The sequence below is a fragment of the Triturus cristatus genome, chromosome 3_2 (genome assembly GCF_964204655.1).
Source record: "Triturus cristatus chromosome 3_2, aTriCri1.1, whole genome shotgun sequence".
NCBI lineage: Eukaryota > Metazoa > Chordata > Amphibia > Caudata > Salamandridae > Triturus > Triturus cristatus.
In genome coordinates, this window is record NC_140584.1 from 1,082,295,731 (window position 1) to 1,082,312,836 (window position 17,106).

At 48.3% G+C, this 17,106-nt stretch overlaps 1 protein-coding gene across 3 annotated transcripts in view; it reads left to right on the top strand.

The window, feature by feature from the left end:
• The window catches only part of SBDS (SBDS ribosome maturation factor), a 169,047-nt gene that overhangs the window by 135,982 nt on the left and 15,959 nt on the right, over positions 1 to 17,106 (top strand). For all 3 annotated transcript variants that reach the window (XM_085649821.1, XM_085649819.1, XM_085649820.1), the window contains exon 4: positions 14,328 to 14,492. In XM_085649821.1, the coding sequence (XP_085505947.1) occupies positions 14,328 to 14,492 (165 nt within the window). The remainder of the gene's footprint in view (positions 1 to 14,327; positions 14,493 to 17,106) is intronic.

The window sequence follows — 17,106 nt, forward strand, 5'->3', positions numbered from 1 at the left end:
AAATTGGAGGGGTTGGTGCAGCTTTCTAAATAGGTGACTCCTGAACTGCGTGACAAAAACATACTCTTGGATCGTACCCACAGGGCAGTACGCCCAGCGACAGGGCCGGGCCAACCACAGGACATTCTCACATGTCTCCACTACTACGCACAAAAGGAGAAGATCATGGCGGCAACACAAGACACCACAGTAATAGCTTTCGAGGGAATGCAAGTGGGCATCTACCAGGATCTCTCCCCAATTACCCTCCAACGACTTAAAGTGCTGCGCCTGGACACTGCCATCCTGAAGGAAAAGGGAATTAGTTATAGATGGGGCCACCCTTTCTGGCTGATCTTCATCTGGAATCAAGAAACACATACAGTACGTACATTAAAGGAGGCGAGATCGGCCTTGGCCCGAGTTGGCAACGAATGGTGAATTTCTGAACACACTAAAGTCACAGAGGGGGCCAGCTGGGAGCAGAAAGACGCCGGTGCCGAACAGTGAGGTAACTTGTGATGAAACTGTCAGAGACTGAAAGCACTGAAGAAAGGGAAGGAAGCACTCCTACGGCAACTTCAGCAACGTGAAGACTGGACCGAGAACCGAGCGTCATAGGCCCGGGGAGAACTGCCCTTAGGATCCCCCATGCAGCTGAGATGGACGAGAGGCTAGTCTTCCAGATGTACAGACCTTGCCCGGCTGAGACCCTCCTCCTTTTTCTCCACGTCGAGCCCGAAACATGGAGAAGGCTAGACGCCAGGTTCATGGACCACCTTAGTTGGTGATATTTTATTTATTATGGGAACTCAGTTTGATGTTTGGTTTGTTTGTTCCTATTTCTTTTTCTGTGATTTTTATTTTTTTTGTCTTTCCTATTGAGGAAACAGTAGATACACCCATGGGGGATGAGATACAAATGTGCAATGCTGGCCACCTGGTGTGTTCATCGGATAAAGTGGCGGAGCGCCTGTCAGCAGGGCCCATACCCACCCAGATGCATTCCGCTTCCGCGGTATCTTGTACCTTGGCGGGAGGGCAGGGCCGCATAACCCATTAACTGGTGTCCCAAGCCTTCGTAAGAGTGGGAGGCCCCCTATTCCCCTTCCATTAAACCCTCTAGGGATTGTGCTGCGCTTCGAACCCCGGTGTGCGAGTCCTCTCTCTCTTGCCAGACAGCCCTGTTTCCTTTTCTATATACTGTCCCTCTGGCTGCTTACATGTTTGGTTGCGTTTACTGCCATGCAAGCTGAACATTTACACACAACACCGTTATGCACAAACACCCTCTTAAGATATTGAGCCTCAATGTCAGAGGCCTTAACGCACCCACAAAATGGATAGCCCTACTCACTTTCCCCAAAGAGTCAACATGTTTTGTATGCCGTTTACAACAAGTGCACTAATGACGCGCAGAATGGCTACACCTCAGATCACGATGGTTCGATCGACAACACTTCTCGTCCACATTGGGGAAGTGGGTGGGAGTGGCCATCCTATTTGCAACACACTTCTCTGGGAGAGTCTTCTCTGTACAAGCTGAAATCCCAGGCAGATTGTTGTCCCTGCGGGTAGAAGCCGGGAGCCCCACCTACATTTTGGCCTCCATATGTGCCTCAAATGACTCACAGGAGACCTTTATTAGGCAGGCCCTGGGTGAGGTTCTGGCTTTGCTTTCGTACGCTATGCTGAGCTGGCTGGCGGAGGTCGGATTGGTAGATGTGTGGCGCCAGTGTAACCCAGCGGCAAGAGAATATACCTTTTTCTCCGCTGTGCACCAGACCTATGAGCGCTTAAATCTCTTCCTCCCCTCCGCAAATCTCAAGTTACGGTAGCGGTGGCAATAGGGGCCGTAGCACTGTCTTACCACTCCCCCATTAGGCTCTCATTGTAGCTGCCTGGGAGGCGGTGGGGATTTAAATAACAGGCTTCTCACGCACGAACACAAGGTAGGGCAGATTCGGAAATCCATCCAGGATTTCCTGGAAATAAACGACGATAGTACCGCATCCATCACACTACTACGGCACACACTCAAAGCAGTCCTCCAGGTGCAGTTCTTGGCTATTTTGGCTAAATTAAAAAAAGAAAGGAAGGCTAAACGAGGGTCCCTGGAGGGCAGGGTTAAAGAATTAGAAGAAGTCCATCAACATACCGGTGCTGACCAAACGAGATGACAGCTTACACTGGCGTGGAAACAATTAAAGGCGCTAGACATTGACCGGGCCGAATATGCCTCGGTGCACACAAAACCAACCTACTACGAAGAGGGGAATAAGGCGGGCAGACTATTGGCACACAAACCGCGTTCCCAGGTGGAACAGAGCCGAGTGGTGGACATTGAGAATTTGGAGGGGAGAGATTGCAGACGAACGACCTCAAAACAGGTGAATTTTAGCATTTCTACTCCATCCTCTACACACTGTAAATTATGTGGCTGTTGCTCCCATGACCCAGCTCCCAACGCTGGAGGCATCAGGGATGGAGGTCAATATCACCCCGGACAAAATATCTCGGGTCATCCAGAGCCTACCGTCTGGCAAGGCCCCTGGTGACAATAGCATTAGCCCCGAACTTTATAAAAACATTTGTGTTGGATCTTACTCTCCTTCTTACTCGCCATAACAATTTGTTTAGCGATACAGGAAGTCTTACTCCTACTATGCAAATGGCCTCCATTATAGTCCTCCCAAAGCCAGACAAGGACCCCTAGAGATGTGCATCGTATAGGGCCTTCTCTCTGCTAAACGTTGACCTGAAAATATTTACTAGTATACTGGCGGCACGTTTAGCACCGTATATGCAAGGCCTCCGAGACCCGGATCAGTCGGGGTTCATCCCGGAGAGTAGCTGTAATGATGGAACCAAGAAACTCTGCCATATCCTGGATAAATCACAGCATATGCACACACCGACTATGGTCCTGTCAGTGGACTCAGAAAAAGCTTTTTATAGGGTACACTGGCCATATTTGCAAGTGGTACTCACTAGATTTCGGCTTGGGGAAAGGTTTCAGCGTTGGGTCAGTTGCAACTATACTCTTCCAGAGGCCAGGGTAAATGGAATATCACCCCGCCCCTTTAAAATTTCCCAAGGGACAAGACAAGGATGCCCCCTGTCCCCCTTATTATTTGCATTTTATATGGAGCAATTTGTGGAGCGTATCCGCCAACACACTGGCATTACGGGACTTCACATGGGTGATAGGGAACACAAAATCTCGCTGTACACGGACGTGTTACTGATTCGGACGCAACCATCCACTTCCCTACCCCTCTCATACAGGAAATTACCGCTTTCTGTCAGGTTTCGGGCTTTAAAGTCAACCTACAGAAAACCCAAGCCCTTAGCCTGACATTTCCCAGAGCTGATCAATCACAATTGGCAAACATGTTACCTTTTGAATGGGCTCCTGAGGGGCTGACATACCTGGGCATACGGATCCTCCCCACACCTGAACGCACAGCGAAAGAAAATTGCGCTGTTTTACTCACTATGACCAGATCTGAACTATTTAACTGGAAAGCATACACATTATCCTGGCTGGGTAGATTAGCAGCGGTTAAAATTACACTAATTCCCCGGATTTTATGTCATGCAAACAGTCCCTCTACAACCCGCCACCACGGTGATCTCTAAATTACAGCACCTTATAAGCGACTTCATATGTGGTGGGAAGAGAGCGCGCATGGCCTGAAGCTGGACCTACCCGAAACAAAGACGGAGGACTGTTTATTGCCTATCCATAAAGATATTACCAGTCAGTTCATCTCCGATAAGTGATATGGTATAGAACGGCATCAGAGACACATTGGTGCTTTATGGACTGCTTGGTCGCCGGGATTCATGTATGGAAGGTGCCGTGGCTCCCAAAGAAAATCCGACCTATTGGCATGTACATTTCACCAGTAACTAGGGCAACCATGGAAGCATGGGACAAGGTGCAAGGGAAAAGACTTCTCTCCACTCCAACATCCCCTGTGACTCCCTTTATAGGGCATCCAGAATTTCCCCCTGCTGTAACCAGGGATGGTTATATTAAGTGACAAGAAGCTAATTGTAAAAGGATAGGGGACCTTTTTGATGAGGTGGGAGTGATGGACTTTGCGAAGTTACGTGCCAACTACGGCCGACCCCCAGACACCCAATGGCAATACATTGCTCTAAGACACTGGGTCACACAACACAGCCCCACAGACGCCCACATGCCAATTGCTAACTAACAGCATTTGAAAAATGGTTTATTACCCGCCAATCAGATAAAAAACTGCTCTCAGATATAAATTCCTTCCTCACTACACTTCAACAACAAATCAAATCACCGGCGCAGCGTAGGTGTAAGAATGAGTATGAACGGAACTTTTCGGGCAAGGAGTGGCAAGACACAATACCCAGAGCTCTGGCGTCCTCGTGTAGTACAGCGGGCAAATAAATGTTTTCAAAATTGCTCACTATGGTAATATACTCCAGTGAGGATTGCAAAATGGAGGGTAGGAGGGGACACACAGTGCTGGAGACTGTGCGGGCAGGAGGGCACCTTGACACACTTACTATGGGACTGCCCAAGAATTAAACAATTTTGGTCTGTAGTTTTGTCAGATATAGATACTATTTATAAAACCGAGCTGCCCAGGTTCCCAAGCTACATCTTTTGGGCCTCCCCAACGCCCTGACCTTCCCCCTACGATTGTTGTGGAAGAGTTATTGCTTTGGCTTTGGATGCAGCTAAATAAACTCTTTAATGTAGATGGGTCTCAACCGTAGTCCCGACCCACTTGGATTAGTTACACAAAATGTGGGATCTTGTGTGTACGAAAAAGATGACTGCCGGAGCCAAATGCACACTACCGTGCTTCGATAAAACATGGGGCTCTGCTATTAGATACTTATGAAACGAATTTGTAGACTTGACGTGCCCAGTATATCTACGGGTGCTACGCCTCACGCAGGCAGTTCATACAGAGGAGTAATTAATTATCCTAAGAGCTGTAAGACACATCCGTAAACAATAAGCACCAGTTACAGATACTCCCGCTTTGGATGTCGGGCTCCCCTCCCTCCCCTTCCTTCTCTCTTTGGTTTTGTTTCCTTTTCCTTTCTGTCTCTTTATTGATGTTATGATACAGTTGCCCACCCCACCAGTCTTTGTGAATAAAAAGATTTAAACCATGACGTGCCTCACAAAATAGACGGTGCTAGGAGCACTGTGGAGTGGGATCTGCACTATATTTGTATATTCAGAAACCCTAAATTCCCCCTAGGTGACCCAGGGGTGGGGGGGGGTTCATGCAACTATAAACATGGCTCTTATAAAATATGTTTTATATTCCCTGGTGATGTAGATATTGCTCATTGCATTTTCCCCATTGTAGATGCCTAGCCCCATAGGATAACATGGCAATAGTTTATGAATGCATGACTATCTCTATGAATTAAAGATGACTATCATTCAAGGACTTAGGAGAATAATATTGATAAATCCAACAATATGCTATAGTTGAATTTATCCTAAAATATACAGAAAAGAAGTTAGAAGACGTTCTTATCTGTAAGCCAAATTTCAGCCTTCCTGTGGTCTTCTCTAATTGGCCAGACTGAACAGGATTAGCCTGGCTGGTTTGATGAAGTGATAAGTTACTCACCCAATGAGAGGCTACGTGGTAGAGAGCTCTGCTGCACCGGAATGCCAGACCCAGGGGGGAGCGGTTGTAAAGCATGGAGCTTCAAAGGCGGAATAGCGCATGGGATATCCGAGAATAGAGCTCCTTTGCGCTCGGCCTGAAACTTTGGCTTTGTCCCCGTCAAGCCCAACCAGATCTCCCAGAGTGGCGCTCTAGGTTTCTAAGTGCTAAATCTTTCAAAATTAATATCTCTGGTTCCCTACATTGGATTTTTGTCATTTTTATGTCATTTTAAAGATAAAAATATTTCCTATTTTCATCAATTGGTGTCGGATTTTTGTGTGCTGTCTTAATTATTTCCTGAATTTGTGTTTTCAAATGCTTTGCATACCTGTCTCCCAAGTTAAGCCTACCTGCTCGCAGCCAAGCTACCCAGGGCTGAGCATGATAATATTTTATTGAGACCTCGATAGATGCTTATTTACCACTAATAATAACCCACTTCCCAACAAATACCAAATACACTGCAGTGCATACACCACGGTGCACTTACATACTCTGCAGTGATTACTGTAGAATTGCTGGTTGCTAAGCAGGGCGGGAAGAGGGAGCATTTCCTCTATATTTAAAAAACACTGCAGATTAAACTTTAATCTGCAGTGGTTTTAAACATAAAGGGGCTGCTCCCTCTTCCGCCCTGTTTAGAAATCACAACAGTGCATACCTCTTGGGGCCCTTACAGATTATGCAGTAATCCCTGCAGAGTATATACGGGCGCCAAGGGGTATGCACTGCAGTGCAGTCTGTGGTTTGTAAACAGGGCCACTTTAATCTGCAGTGGTTTTTAGACCTAGAGGGACTGCTAGAAATAGGGCCGGAACTGGGAGCGGTTCCTCCATGTTTAAAACCCATTGCAGATTAAACTTTAATCTGTAGTTTTACGACAGAGCGGTGGAATTTACCAGTAATTCTGCGTTACAAGAGTCACTCCGAATGAGACAATTCCTCTGGTTCCGACAGCACTATTAAAAAATCCATCCATGCCTATTTTTTACACAGAATATCTCTTTATTCTAACATGGCTATGAATTATAGCGTGAGCCTATATAAAATGTGCTCTCATTTTAGCTTCTGGAGCACCTTTCATACTCCCTACATGCATTTCAATGGGGACAATGTCTCAAAATCCTGTAATGGCTGCCATAATATGTTGTAGCTCGCCACTCAAGGGAAGGGCCTTTGAGAACCCTTTTACATGCCCTTGCGGTCCAGGTGTGCTTACCCTGCCCCCTTATATATATTTTTTAATTCATTTTCATGAAGCAGGGACTATGTTTTAGTTCTTTAATAGCTACCACAACATATTGTTGTGGCTAGCCTATCAGGACTGCCTAGTCTCATTTAAAGTGGCCAATCGGAGCATATCTGGACACCAACAGTCAAGGTATACCTTTTTTAACCACATCATGATCACTCGAGCACCTCTTTAAATGCAAATGCCTCAAACAGCTGAATGGATCTACACCAAATGACAGAAAAACGCCTTCTGCTTTAAGGTTCTACCATTCTGCCAAATGTGATGTAATTCTGCTGAGCTGTTTTTTCTGTGGCTGTGACAAAAGTTTCCCATGAGATTTAACATTGAAAAATCAATGTATTCTTGTGTGGGGGGTGAGAAACCTATAAAACACATTTTGGGGGGTGGGGTGGAGTACACAGAAAATATTTGCCTATGTAGACGGGACTCCACAGGAGATGCTTTAACATTTACAAATCTACAGCCGACTACTTGAGAGTGTCCGATGCCGTGTGATCCCGAACGTAGCCTGTAGATGGTACGCGCGGGGTCATGCAATGCTTGTAGCAAAATACTGACAGCGACTAGCAGAGCCGCTCTATGGAGTTTATGGATACGGCTCAGTCCCATTTGCAAGCTGTCAAGAATTCCTGTTATGCGAGGGGAGGAAAACGGTAACCAGCGAAAACGGACTACATCTCCCAGGATGCTTAGCGGTTGAGAGGTTATGTAAACAGGAGAGCTGTTACATAACTCAAGGAAAACACGCCCTTATGTAAACAGGAGAGCTGTTACATAACTCAAGGAAAACACGCCCTTATGTAAACAGGAGAGCTGTTACATAACTCAAGGAAAACACGCCCTTATGTAAACAGGAGAGCTGTTACATAACTCAAGGAAAACACGCCCTTATGTAAACAGGAGAGCTGTTACATAACTCAAGGAAAACACGCCCTATAAAGGGAGGAACCGGGAGGTACAACGCTGTCGGATATTGTGTTTACACCGACGTACCTGCTTAGTGAAGAGCAGTGTTCCGGAGTGGTGCTCCAGTAAGGTAAGAACGGAGGTAGGTCGAGTCGTTACTCCCTGGGCCGTGTCTTGCCCCATCGTCACCTTTGAAGGACCCGAAGGCTCTACCGGATAACCATAGAGCTTCGCTTTTTGACTCGGCTGAGTCAAAGCGCAGTGGCGCTTTTGCTGGTTGGAGTCGTAACTCCCAGCCCGACCAGAGATACAGGGACTGCCAGCTGTAACGCACACCAGGAGGTGTTTGCCGCGTTACAGACTCGGAAGTCCACAGGATCGATCGAGCGGCTGCTCTCGGTTCAGTCTTCTTTGCGTGTGATTGGGGTATCGGTGACGCATCACCAGGAGGTGACTCCGCGTCCCGGTGCAGTCTGAGGAAGAGGTTGAGCGGCTGCTCCCTTCAGTGAGAGACCCCGGCTGGGTGTTTCCCTGACTCCTCGATTCTCCCCAACACTCTTCGTGCCCCTCACAGCCTACCGATTGGCATTGTCGGCCATTTCATTTCTGCCCTCTGTTGGCATACGCCGGGATCGGCGTATATGCAGAGGACGGCTAGGACCATCCGTGCTGTGGGCTGGTAACGTACTTAGCCTGGAGGATTCCAGTGACTATAACCTTTGTTTATTCCTTGCATTATTTTTGCCTTCATTAAAATAACTAAACCTTCACAAGTGGTTGCGTTCTCATTATCGTGTCTGTTAAACGATCCTGAGACGTTCAGGGCGTTACAAAATATCCGACCTTAATAACACTAACTGTCTCCCGGTCGATAACAGACATGGCAACACTTGATGATGTGCTGGCTGCTTTAGCGACCGTGCAAATTGAATTGGCTGCCTCCAGGCAAGAAACAGCCGACGTAAAAGCCAGACTGGATGCTATCCAATTGGACCCGCTCACGCCCAGCACCTCCCTCACGAACCAGACCCCTGCGGTAGTAGTGGAGATGCCGGTAGCCGTCCCCTTGGCTACACCAGAGAGGTACAGTGGGGATCCTAACACAGTGCAGGTATTCCTCACACAAGTGGCGCTACATTTATCGTGCAAACCAAGGGCGTTCCCCACGAGTCAGGCTCGTGTGGCTTTCCTTATATCCTATTTGGCTGGAAACGCGGCACAATGGGCCGTACCTCTGGTGAGCAGGGACGACCCCATCTTATGTGATTGGGGTGCTTTTCGCGAGGAATTCCTGAAAGTCTTCGACAGAAGGGCTGACTCGTACACGGCGGACCGTGAAATGCTTGAGTTGAGACAGGGATCCAACGACCTGGTGCAGTATCTCAACGCGTTCCGAAGGCTGGTTGCGGAAACCAAGTGGCCTGTTGCTAAACAGACGGCGCTCTTCCATCACGGGCTGTGCGATGAGCTCAAGGACGCCGTGGCTCATATTGACCCACAACCCAAGACATGTGAGGGCCTTATCGACCTGGTATTACGGCTGGAACATAGGCTAAGTGAAAGAAAGGGGGATCATGGGAGAAAAGGAAACTCCCTTCCATCCTATGTGACAGTGGGAAGTCCTGAAACTTCCACCGCATCCAAGGGAGAACCCATGGACATCGGCGCAATACGAGCGAGCCTCACAACCACGGAGAAAGAGTCACGCCGTAAACAAGGATTGTGCCTATATTGTGGCAAAAAAGGCCACTACGTACGTGAATGCCCTGCCAAACCGAAGACGTCACATTATCGGGCCAACCGGTCGGTAACAGCCGTGGTGGACGTACCGGCGGAAAACTAGAGGACTCCCAGACCAAAGACGGGGCATCTCGGAGTCACTCATCCATCCCTTCACTTTCCAACTCGGTCACTAAGGGACAACGACACCTGTTTCTCACGGTGCACGTGGGAGTGCATGACCAGTGGATACCCGTTGTGGCCATGGTGGATTCAGGGGCCACTGGCATGTTTATGGACCACAACGAGGCATGCAGGCTAGGGCTAGTGCTTCTTCCCAAAGCTGTACCCGAAGACGTCTATGCTGTAGACGGAAGGCGATTGGTGACGGGGCCCATCGGGCAGCACACGGGGGTCCTTCCGATGAGATGTGGGAGGAACCATTTGGAACAAATCGATTTTAACATCATCCGAGCGCCCCAATATGGCGTCATATTGGGATTGCCGTGGCTACAGAAACACAACCCCTCTGTGGATTGGCCAACACATCGCATCGAACTGACATCACCGTATTGCATCCTGCATTGTGGAATAAGAACGGAATCCCTTGACGCAGATGAGAGCGGGAGTCAGACGGTGGCTACAGCGGCAGAAAAAGATGTGGCTCTCCCCCAGGCTTATCACAGTTTTGAGGATGTATTTGATGAGGTGAAGGCGGAAGTGCTACCACCACATAGACAGTTTGACTGCCAGATCGACCTGGTGCCAGGGGCCAGCGTTCCCAGCGGCAGGCTGTATGCCCTGACGGAGCCTGAAAACGTGCATCTCCGGGGGTACCTGGATAAACTCCTCAAGCTAGGATTCATCCGCCCGTCCAAGTCTCAGGCCGCCTCGCCACTCTTCTTCATCCCGAAGGCTAATGGGGAGCTGAGAGCCTGTGTGGACTTTAGGGCATTGAATGCGATAACCGTAAAGAATCGGTACCCCTTGCCTCTCATCAGTGTACTTCTGGAACAGGTCAAGAAAGCTCGTATCTACACCAAGTTGGATTTGAAAGGGGCATACCATCTGGTGCGCATGAGGGACGGAGACGAGTGGAAGACCGCCTTTAAGACCAGGTTCGGCCTTTTTGAGTACCTCGTCATGCCGTTCGGTCTGTGCAACGCCCTGGCAGCCTTTCAGTACTTTTTGAATGAGGTATTCAGAGAGGAGATGGATATCTACGTGGTCGTATATATCGACGACATCCTCATCTATTCGTCCAGTGTGGAGGAGCACGTACACCACGTCAAAGCTGTGCTCCAAAAGCTGAGGGAAAACATGCTGTTTTGTAAACTCAGCAAGTGTGACTTCCACGTCACATCCGTGGAATTCCTCGGAGTGATGCTGAGTCCAGAGGGACAGGAGATGACAGAACGAAAGATCAAGGCGGTGAAAGAATGGCCGGAGCCCCAAAGCGTGAAGGACGTCCAAAGTTTCATTGGCTTCGCCAACTTTTACAGGCGGTTTATAGATGGATTTTCAGGATTGGTGGCCCCAATCACACAGCTACTGAGGAAGTCCAAGGAGTTTGTCTGGTCCCCTGAAGCGAACAAAGCCTTTGAGGCCCTGAAAAGCGCCTTTGGTAAGGCGCCGGTGTTGGCTCACCCCGATCCGGATCTCCCCTACGTGGTGGAAGCGGACGCATCGGATGTGGCGCTGGGGGCTATCTTGTCCCAACGCAACCACGACACAGGGGTGCTTCATCCCGTTGCGTACATGTCCCGCAAACTCAACGACGCCGAACGCAACTACCATATTGCGGAGAAGGAGCTTCTCGCAATCAAGGACGCCTTCACCGAATGGAGGCATTGGTTGATGGGGGCAAGACATGTGGTATCGGTGTACACGGACCATCGGAACCTACAGTTCATGACGGCCACAAGACACCTTTCTCCCAGGCAGCTGCGGTGGATGATCTTCTTTGCGGGGTTCAACTTCCGCATCACATATCGGCCGGGGACGGAAAACCGGAAGGCGGACGCCCTGTCCCGTCAATCTGCAGTTAAGGAACCATTGCCTGCGACCGAGCATTCCATCATTTCCCCGAGGATGGTATTGGGGGTTATCCAACCGGATACTTTCCTGAGGGGAATAAAGAGAGGGATCAGGTCATTCGCATGGCGGAGGTGGCTCCTCAGTCACAGAGAATGGCAGCTGAAGGACGGGATCCCCCTGAAGGGCAGGTGCCTATTGATACCCACGCCTAGGCTAAGGAAACAAGCATTCATCTGGTGCCATGACTCTCCATGCGCAGGTCATTTGGGCTTTGAAAAAACGGTGGCTAGCATGGGACGGCATTTCTGGTGGCCAACCATGAGAGTGGATGTCAGGAGGTGGGGACAGGAGTGTCCTACGTGTGCTACCATGAAGGCCGACCATGGCCGAACCCAAGGGCTCTTACATCCACTTCCGACCCCGGATAGACCATGGGATAGCATATCACTGGACTTCGTGGTGGGCCTACCGGTAGACCAGGGGATGACGGCAATACTGGTGGTGGTGGATTACTTGACGAAAATGTGGCACTTCATCCCCTGCAAGAGAGTCCCTACGGCCGGGGAATTGGCGTCACTACTCCTAAAGAATGTGGTACGACTGCATGGATTACCTGGGGTGATCGTGTCGGACCGGGGGTCGCAGTTTACTGCGCAATTCTGGAAGACTTGGTGCACTGCGCTGCATGTTAAGACCGCCCTGTCCACCAGCTACCACCCTCAAACGGACGGCCAAACCGAGCGCCTGAACCAAACGCTCAAACAGTATCTGCGATGTTTTGTGGACCAGGGCAGGGAAGAATGGGTCGACTTGCTATGGGTTGCAGAGATAGCCTATAACAACGCCACTCACAGCTCCACACAGGCATCTCCGTTCTATAGCAACTATGGACAACATCCCAGGTTCTTGCCATTTCTACATCCGTTCAGAGAGGACAGGATTCCCGCCACAGCGGACAGGGTGGCACACATAAAAGACACGTTGATGCGCTCAAGGGCTGTCCTAATAGAGGCCAAGAGAAGATACAAGGCTGCGGCAGACAGGAAGAGAAGGCCCGGGCCACTGTACCGCACTGGAGACTACGTCTGGATATCCACAAGAAACATGAGGTTTCGAAAGAACAGTGTGTTCCATCCCAGGTACATGGGTCCCTATCGAATTACCAAGTGTATGGGTCCCGTGAACGTGAAGGTGTGCTTGCCCCACTCATTGCGGATACACCCTGTCTTTCATGTATCATTGCTCAAACCAGCGCCCTCCAAGCCGTCTGGGACACCTAGGCCGGTATGCGTGGAGTCGGAGGTGGAGTATGAAGTGTCGGGCATACGGGCGTCCAAATGGCGCAGGGGGAAGCTGTGGTACCTGGTTGCATGGAAAGGCTATGGCCCGGAGGAGCAGTCATGGGAACTGGCTGAAGGGGTTCATGCTCCGCGCTTGGTCTCCTTGTTCCATCGGCGTTTTCCTGCCAGCGCTGGACCCGTGGGGAGCCGCTGAGAGGGAGGATGTACTGTCAAGAATTCCTGTTATGCGAGGGGAGGAAAACGGTAACCAGCGAAAACGGACTACATCTCCCAGGATGCTTAGCGGTTGAGAGGTTATGTAAACAGGAGTGCTGTTACATAACTCAAGGAAAACACGCCCTTATGTAAACAGGAGAGCTGTTACATAACTCAAGGAAAACACGCCCTTATGTAAACAGGAGAGCTGTTACATAACTCAAGGAAAACACGCCCTTATGTAAACAGGAGAGCTGTTACATAACTCAAGGAAAACACGCCCTATAAAGGGAGGAACCGGGAGGTACAACGCTGTCGGATATTGTGTTTACACCGACGTACCTGCTTAGTGAAGAGCAGTGTTCCGGAGTGGTGCTCCAGTAAGGTAAGAACGGAGGTAGGTCGAGTCGTTACTCCCTGGGCCGTGTCTTGCCCCATCGTCACCTGTGAAGGACCCGGAGGCTCTACCGGATAACCATAGAGCTTCGCTTTTTGACTCGGCTGAGTCAAAGCGCAGTGGCGCTTTTGCTGGTTGGAGTCGTAACTCCCAGCCCGACCAGAGATACAGGGACTGCCAGCTGTAACGCACACCAGGAGGTGTTTGTCGCGTTACAGACTCGGAAGTCCACAGGATCGATCGAGCGGCTGCTCTCGGTTCAGTCTTCTTTGCGTGCGATTGGGGTATCGGTGACGCATCACCAGGAGGTGACTCCGCGTCCCGGTGCAGTCTGAGGAAGAGGTTGAGCGGCTGCTCCCTTCAGGTAGAGACCCCGGCTGGGTGTTTCCCTGACTCCTCGATTCTCCCCAACACTCTTCGTGCCCCTCACAGCCTACCGATTGGCATTGTCGGCCATTTCATTTCTGCCCTCTGTTGGCATACGCCGGGATCGGCGTATATGCAGAGGACGGCTAGGACCATCCGTGCTGTGGGCTGGTAACGTACTTAGCCTGGAGGATTCCAGTGACTATAACCTTTGTTTATTCCTTGCATTATTTTTGCCTTCATTAAAATAACTAAACCTTCACAAGTGATTGCGTTCTCATTATCGTGTCTGTTAAACGATCCTGAGACGTTCAGGGCGTTACACAAGCCCACGGTCGCTTCAAGCGTTTTCCTTGCTGTCACTGCATTTTCCTGCCTTTCTTTTAATGTTTAAGTGGGCATTTTGGCTACCACAAAGTGAAATCTGATTTGTCTCATTTCGGATTTGATCCCGATGGATACTATCTCTGTTCCTTTCTCCGCAGGCTTTGGAAGTGATCAGGCAGTTGAAGGAGACCATGAAGATCGAGCGGGCTCACATGCGTCTCCGCTTCATCCTCCCTGCCAAGGACGGGAAGAGGCTGAAAGAGAAGCTGAAACCACTCATTGCGGTTCTGGAGAGTGAGGATTTCGATCAAGAGCTAGAAATTGTAAGTCTGTTGTCGAAATTAGGATCTCTGATAACCTTAAAAAACTGACATGTCTGTGTAAAAATCAAAACGAGAACACTGTGATTGGCGGTGTTAAAAACAAGAACAGATTAGCACATTCAAAGTAACCCACGTGATACGATCAACAATTTAAATGTAAGGCGGAGGTCCAAAGTACAATCCGTTCAGGTATGTTGCCTAGTTACATGTTTCAGCATTGGGTGAACCTTCCTCAGGGTGGTATCCCTGCAAAATGTTGGTGTTAGTGGGAATGTAATGCATTTTAATAGATTTGTTTTTGCGCATATTCTAGGTTACTCTTTCATACTGATGCCTTCACAGTCCTGTCAATAAACACGCTTGTTGGGTCATCAGCTGATTTTTAGGATACGATAAAATGCGTTACTTTCTCTCTCTAAGTATTAATTACCGATATGGGCCATCATTTTCCACGCATGTATGCTTTGGCCTTGCAGCCCATAGTCCGAGGCTTGTTCTGTTATTGGCTGAATGGTATATTATTGATGAGAGCAAACAATAAATATAGACCCAATCAGTACTATATTTTACAGCTGTCCAGCCGGACAGGTGTTTTTAATATATAGTTGCTTAAATATACACAAAATTCAGCAAGAAACAAATAAAGTGGGACACAAGCCTGTATCCAACTTAGTGGGAATGACGTACAACATGAAACAAAAAGGCTCAGGCAGAGTACTTTTTTTTGTATGAGACAAACAATTTATAGTGGAGTCACCGTTACACAGATGTATTAAATAAAGAGGTGTATATGGCGTACAACAAGTTGACGGTGTTTCGATCCTTACAAAAGATATAGTATCATCAGGACATTAACAATGGTATGCCTGTATACATATTGCCTAGATCCAGGTCAGAGTGACTTGCTCTCTACTGATGAAGGGCTGAACCCAGAAACACGTGTCTAGAGATATATAGCAACGTCTGCACCAACTTTGGTGAAAAACTACAGCTAATTTTCAAGTAAGCACTACTTTTGTACTCATTTACCAGGATGCAAGGGGCAAACTGTCTTGGTATGCGAGGCAGTGTGCTCCCAACCCCCTTTCTGCCCTAAAATAGGGACACTGCAGAAGTGGGATTAAAGGGGGCGGAGTCAGGAAAGGCAGAGTCAGAAGGTGTGCATTCAGTTGTAGGCAACTAATATCTTCAAGGACGTGTGGATTATTATTCTAAACTCTGCTCCAAAATAAACTGATAATTAGAAAGGCAATATTAAAACTGTATTGGCATATTTTATTTATCTCTTATAGACCACCTTTTACAACCCCTATCACTTTGTTTAACATACATGTTAATACCGGATATAAATAAACGTGAATACACATGCAAACAACCAAAAATAAAAACACTACACTAAAACAGAAGTTTATCCCTAGGCAGATTAACTGATAAAACGCCTCATTGTACCGCTAATCCATTGCCCGTCTGGAGATGAGATGTGACATGCTGTACCTGCGCCAACACCAGAGACAACCTATTGAAGAGGAATTGATTGCCTGTGAGCTCTCCAGATGTGGAGAGCCCAGTCCAGATTTAAAGGAAAGTCATAATCTGTCAGTATCAGCAGGTTCAGTTTACAATGCAGCACACCATCACACAGAGGAAGAAAAGAGCCTCACCAACCCCCTGCAGGCAGCTGCTCTGCAAGATCAACACAGTGCCTGTGACAGGGTGCTGCGTTTACCAAGAACAGCCTGTCTCTGTATCGGGACAGAGGCAGATTAAGCTGCCAGCACCAGCCAAGAAACCGAACCCGAGCCATACCACCCGCGTGTCCCCACAACACTCCAGCAGTGGTAGTGAGACTCGAGTGAGAATTCTGTAGCACAGTGCATCAGTGCACACGTGAGGGCAGAGTAAGTGTGTCAACGCTTCTTGGGCTAAAACAAAAAATGTAAAGACCGTGAAAGAAACAAACAACCATGTATCAAACTCAAAAGATTGGGACTGTGGGATTCTTGCAACCCACACTGATGATATTGTTTCAACACCTGGCTACCTGTAACGCTGGTTCATAGGCGTCTTTTCTGCAGCCAAGGCCTACTTTACAAGAGTTTTCGATATCTGCTTGTTTATTGTGGCAATTCCTCAGCGCTACACATACACCACAAAAGACCCATAAGTGTCACTTTAAAAAAAGAATCAATTTCAAAGACGTGTTTCTTGCGAAATGAGAGCTTAAGGAGTAACATAATTCAACCTTGGTAGAAAAGACAGGTGGCACAAAAGAAGACCTGGTAGTAAAAGATACAATTTTTAGCCACATTCCGTAAAAAGATAAAATGCACGGAAGTAAAAAAGCATATGTCCAGTTAAAAAGTAGAGGTAAGGGCACCAGTCAAACCATCGCAGCAAGATAAAAAAATTATATTGATGAGTGGAAAGGGGCGGGTATGTTGAAAGGAAAATAGGAGCAAAGGGAAAGCAGAAGACTTGAGAATCAGGAAAACAATTATACTTGATAAGGAAAGGTTTAAACATTAGCAGACAAAGCATATGGGAACATGGAAAAATGGAGCAGTGCAGCAGAAAAACACAGAGAAACAGCAGTTCAAAATAAAGAAAGTAGAGA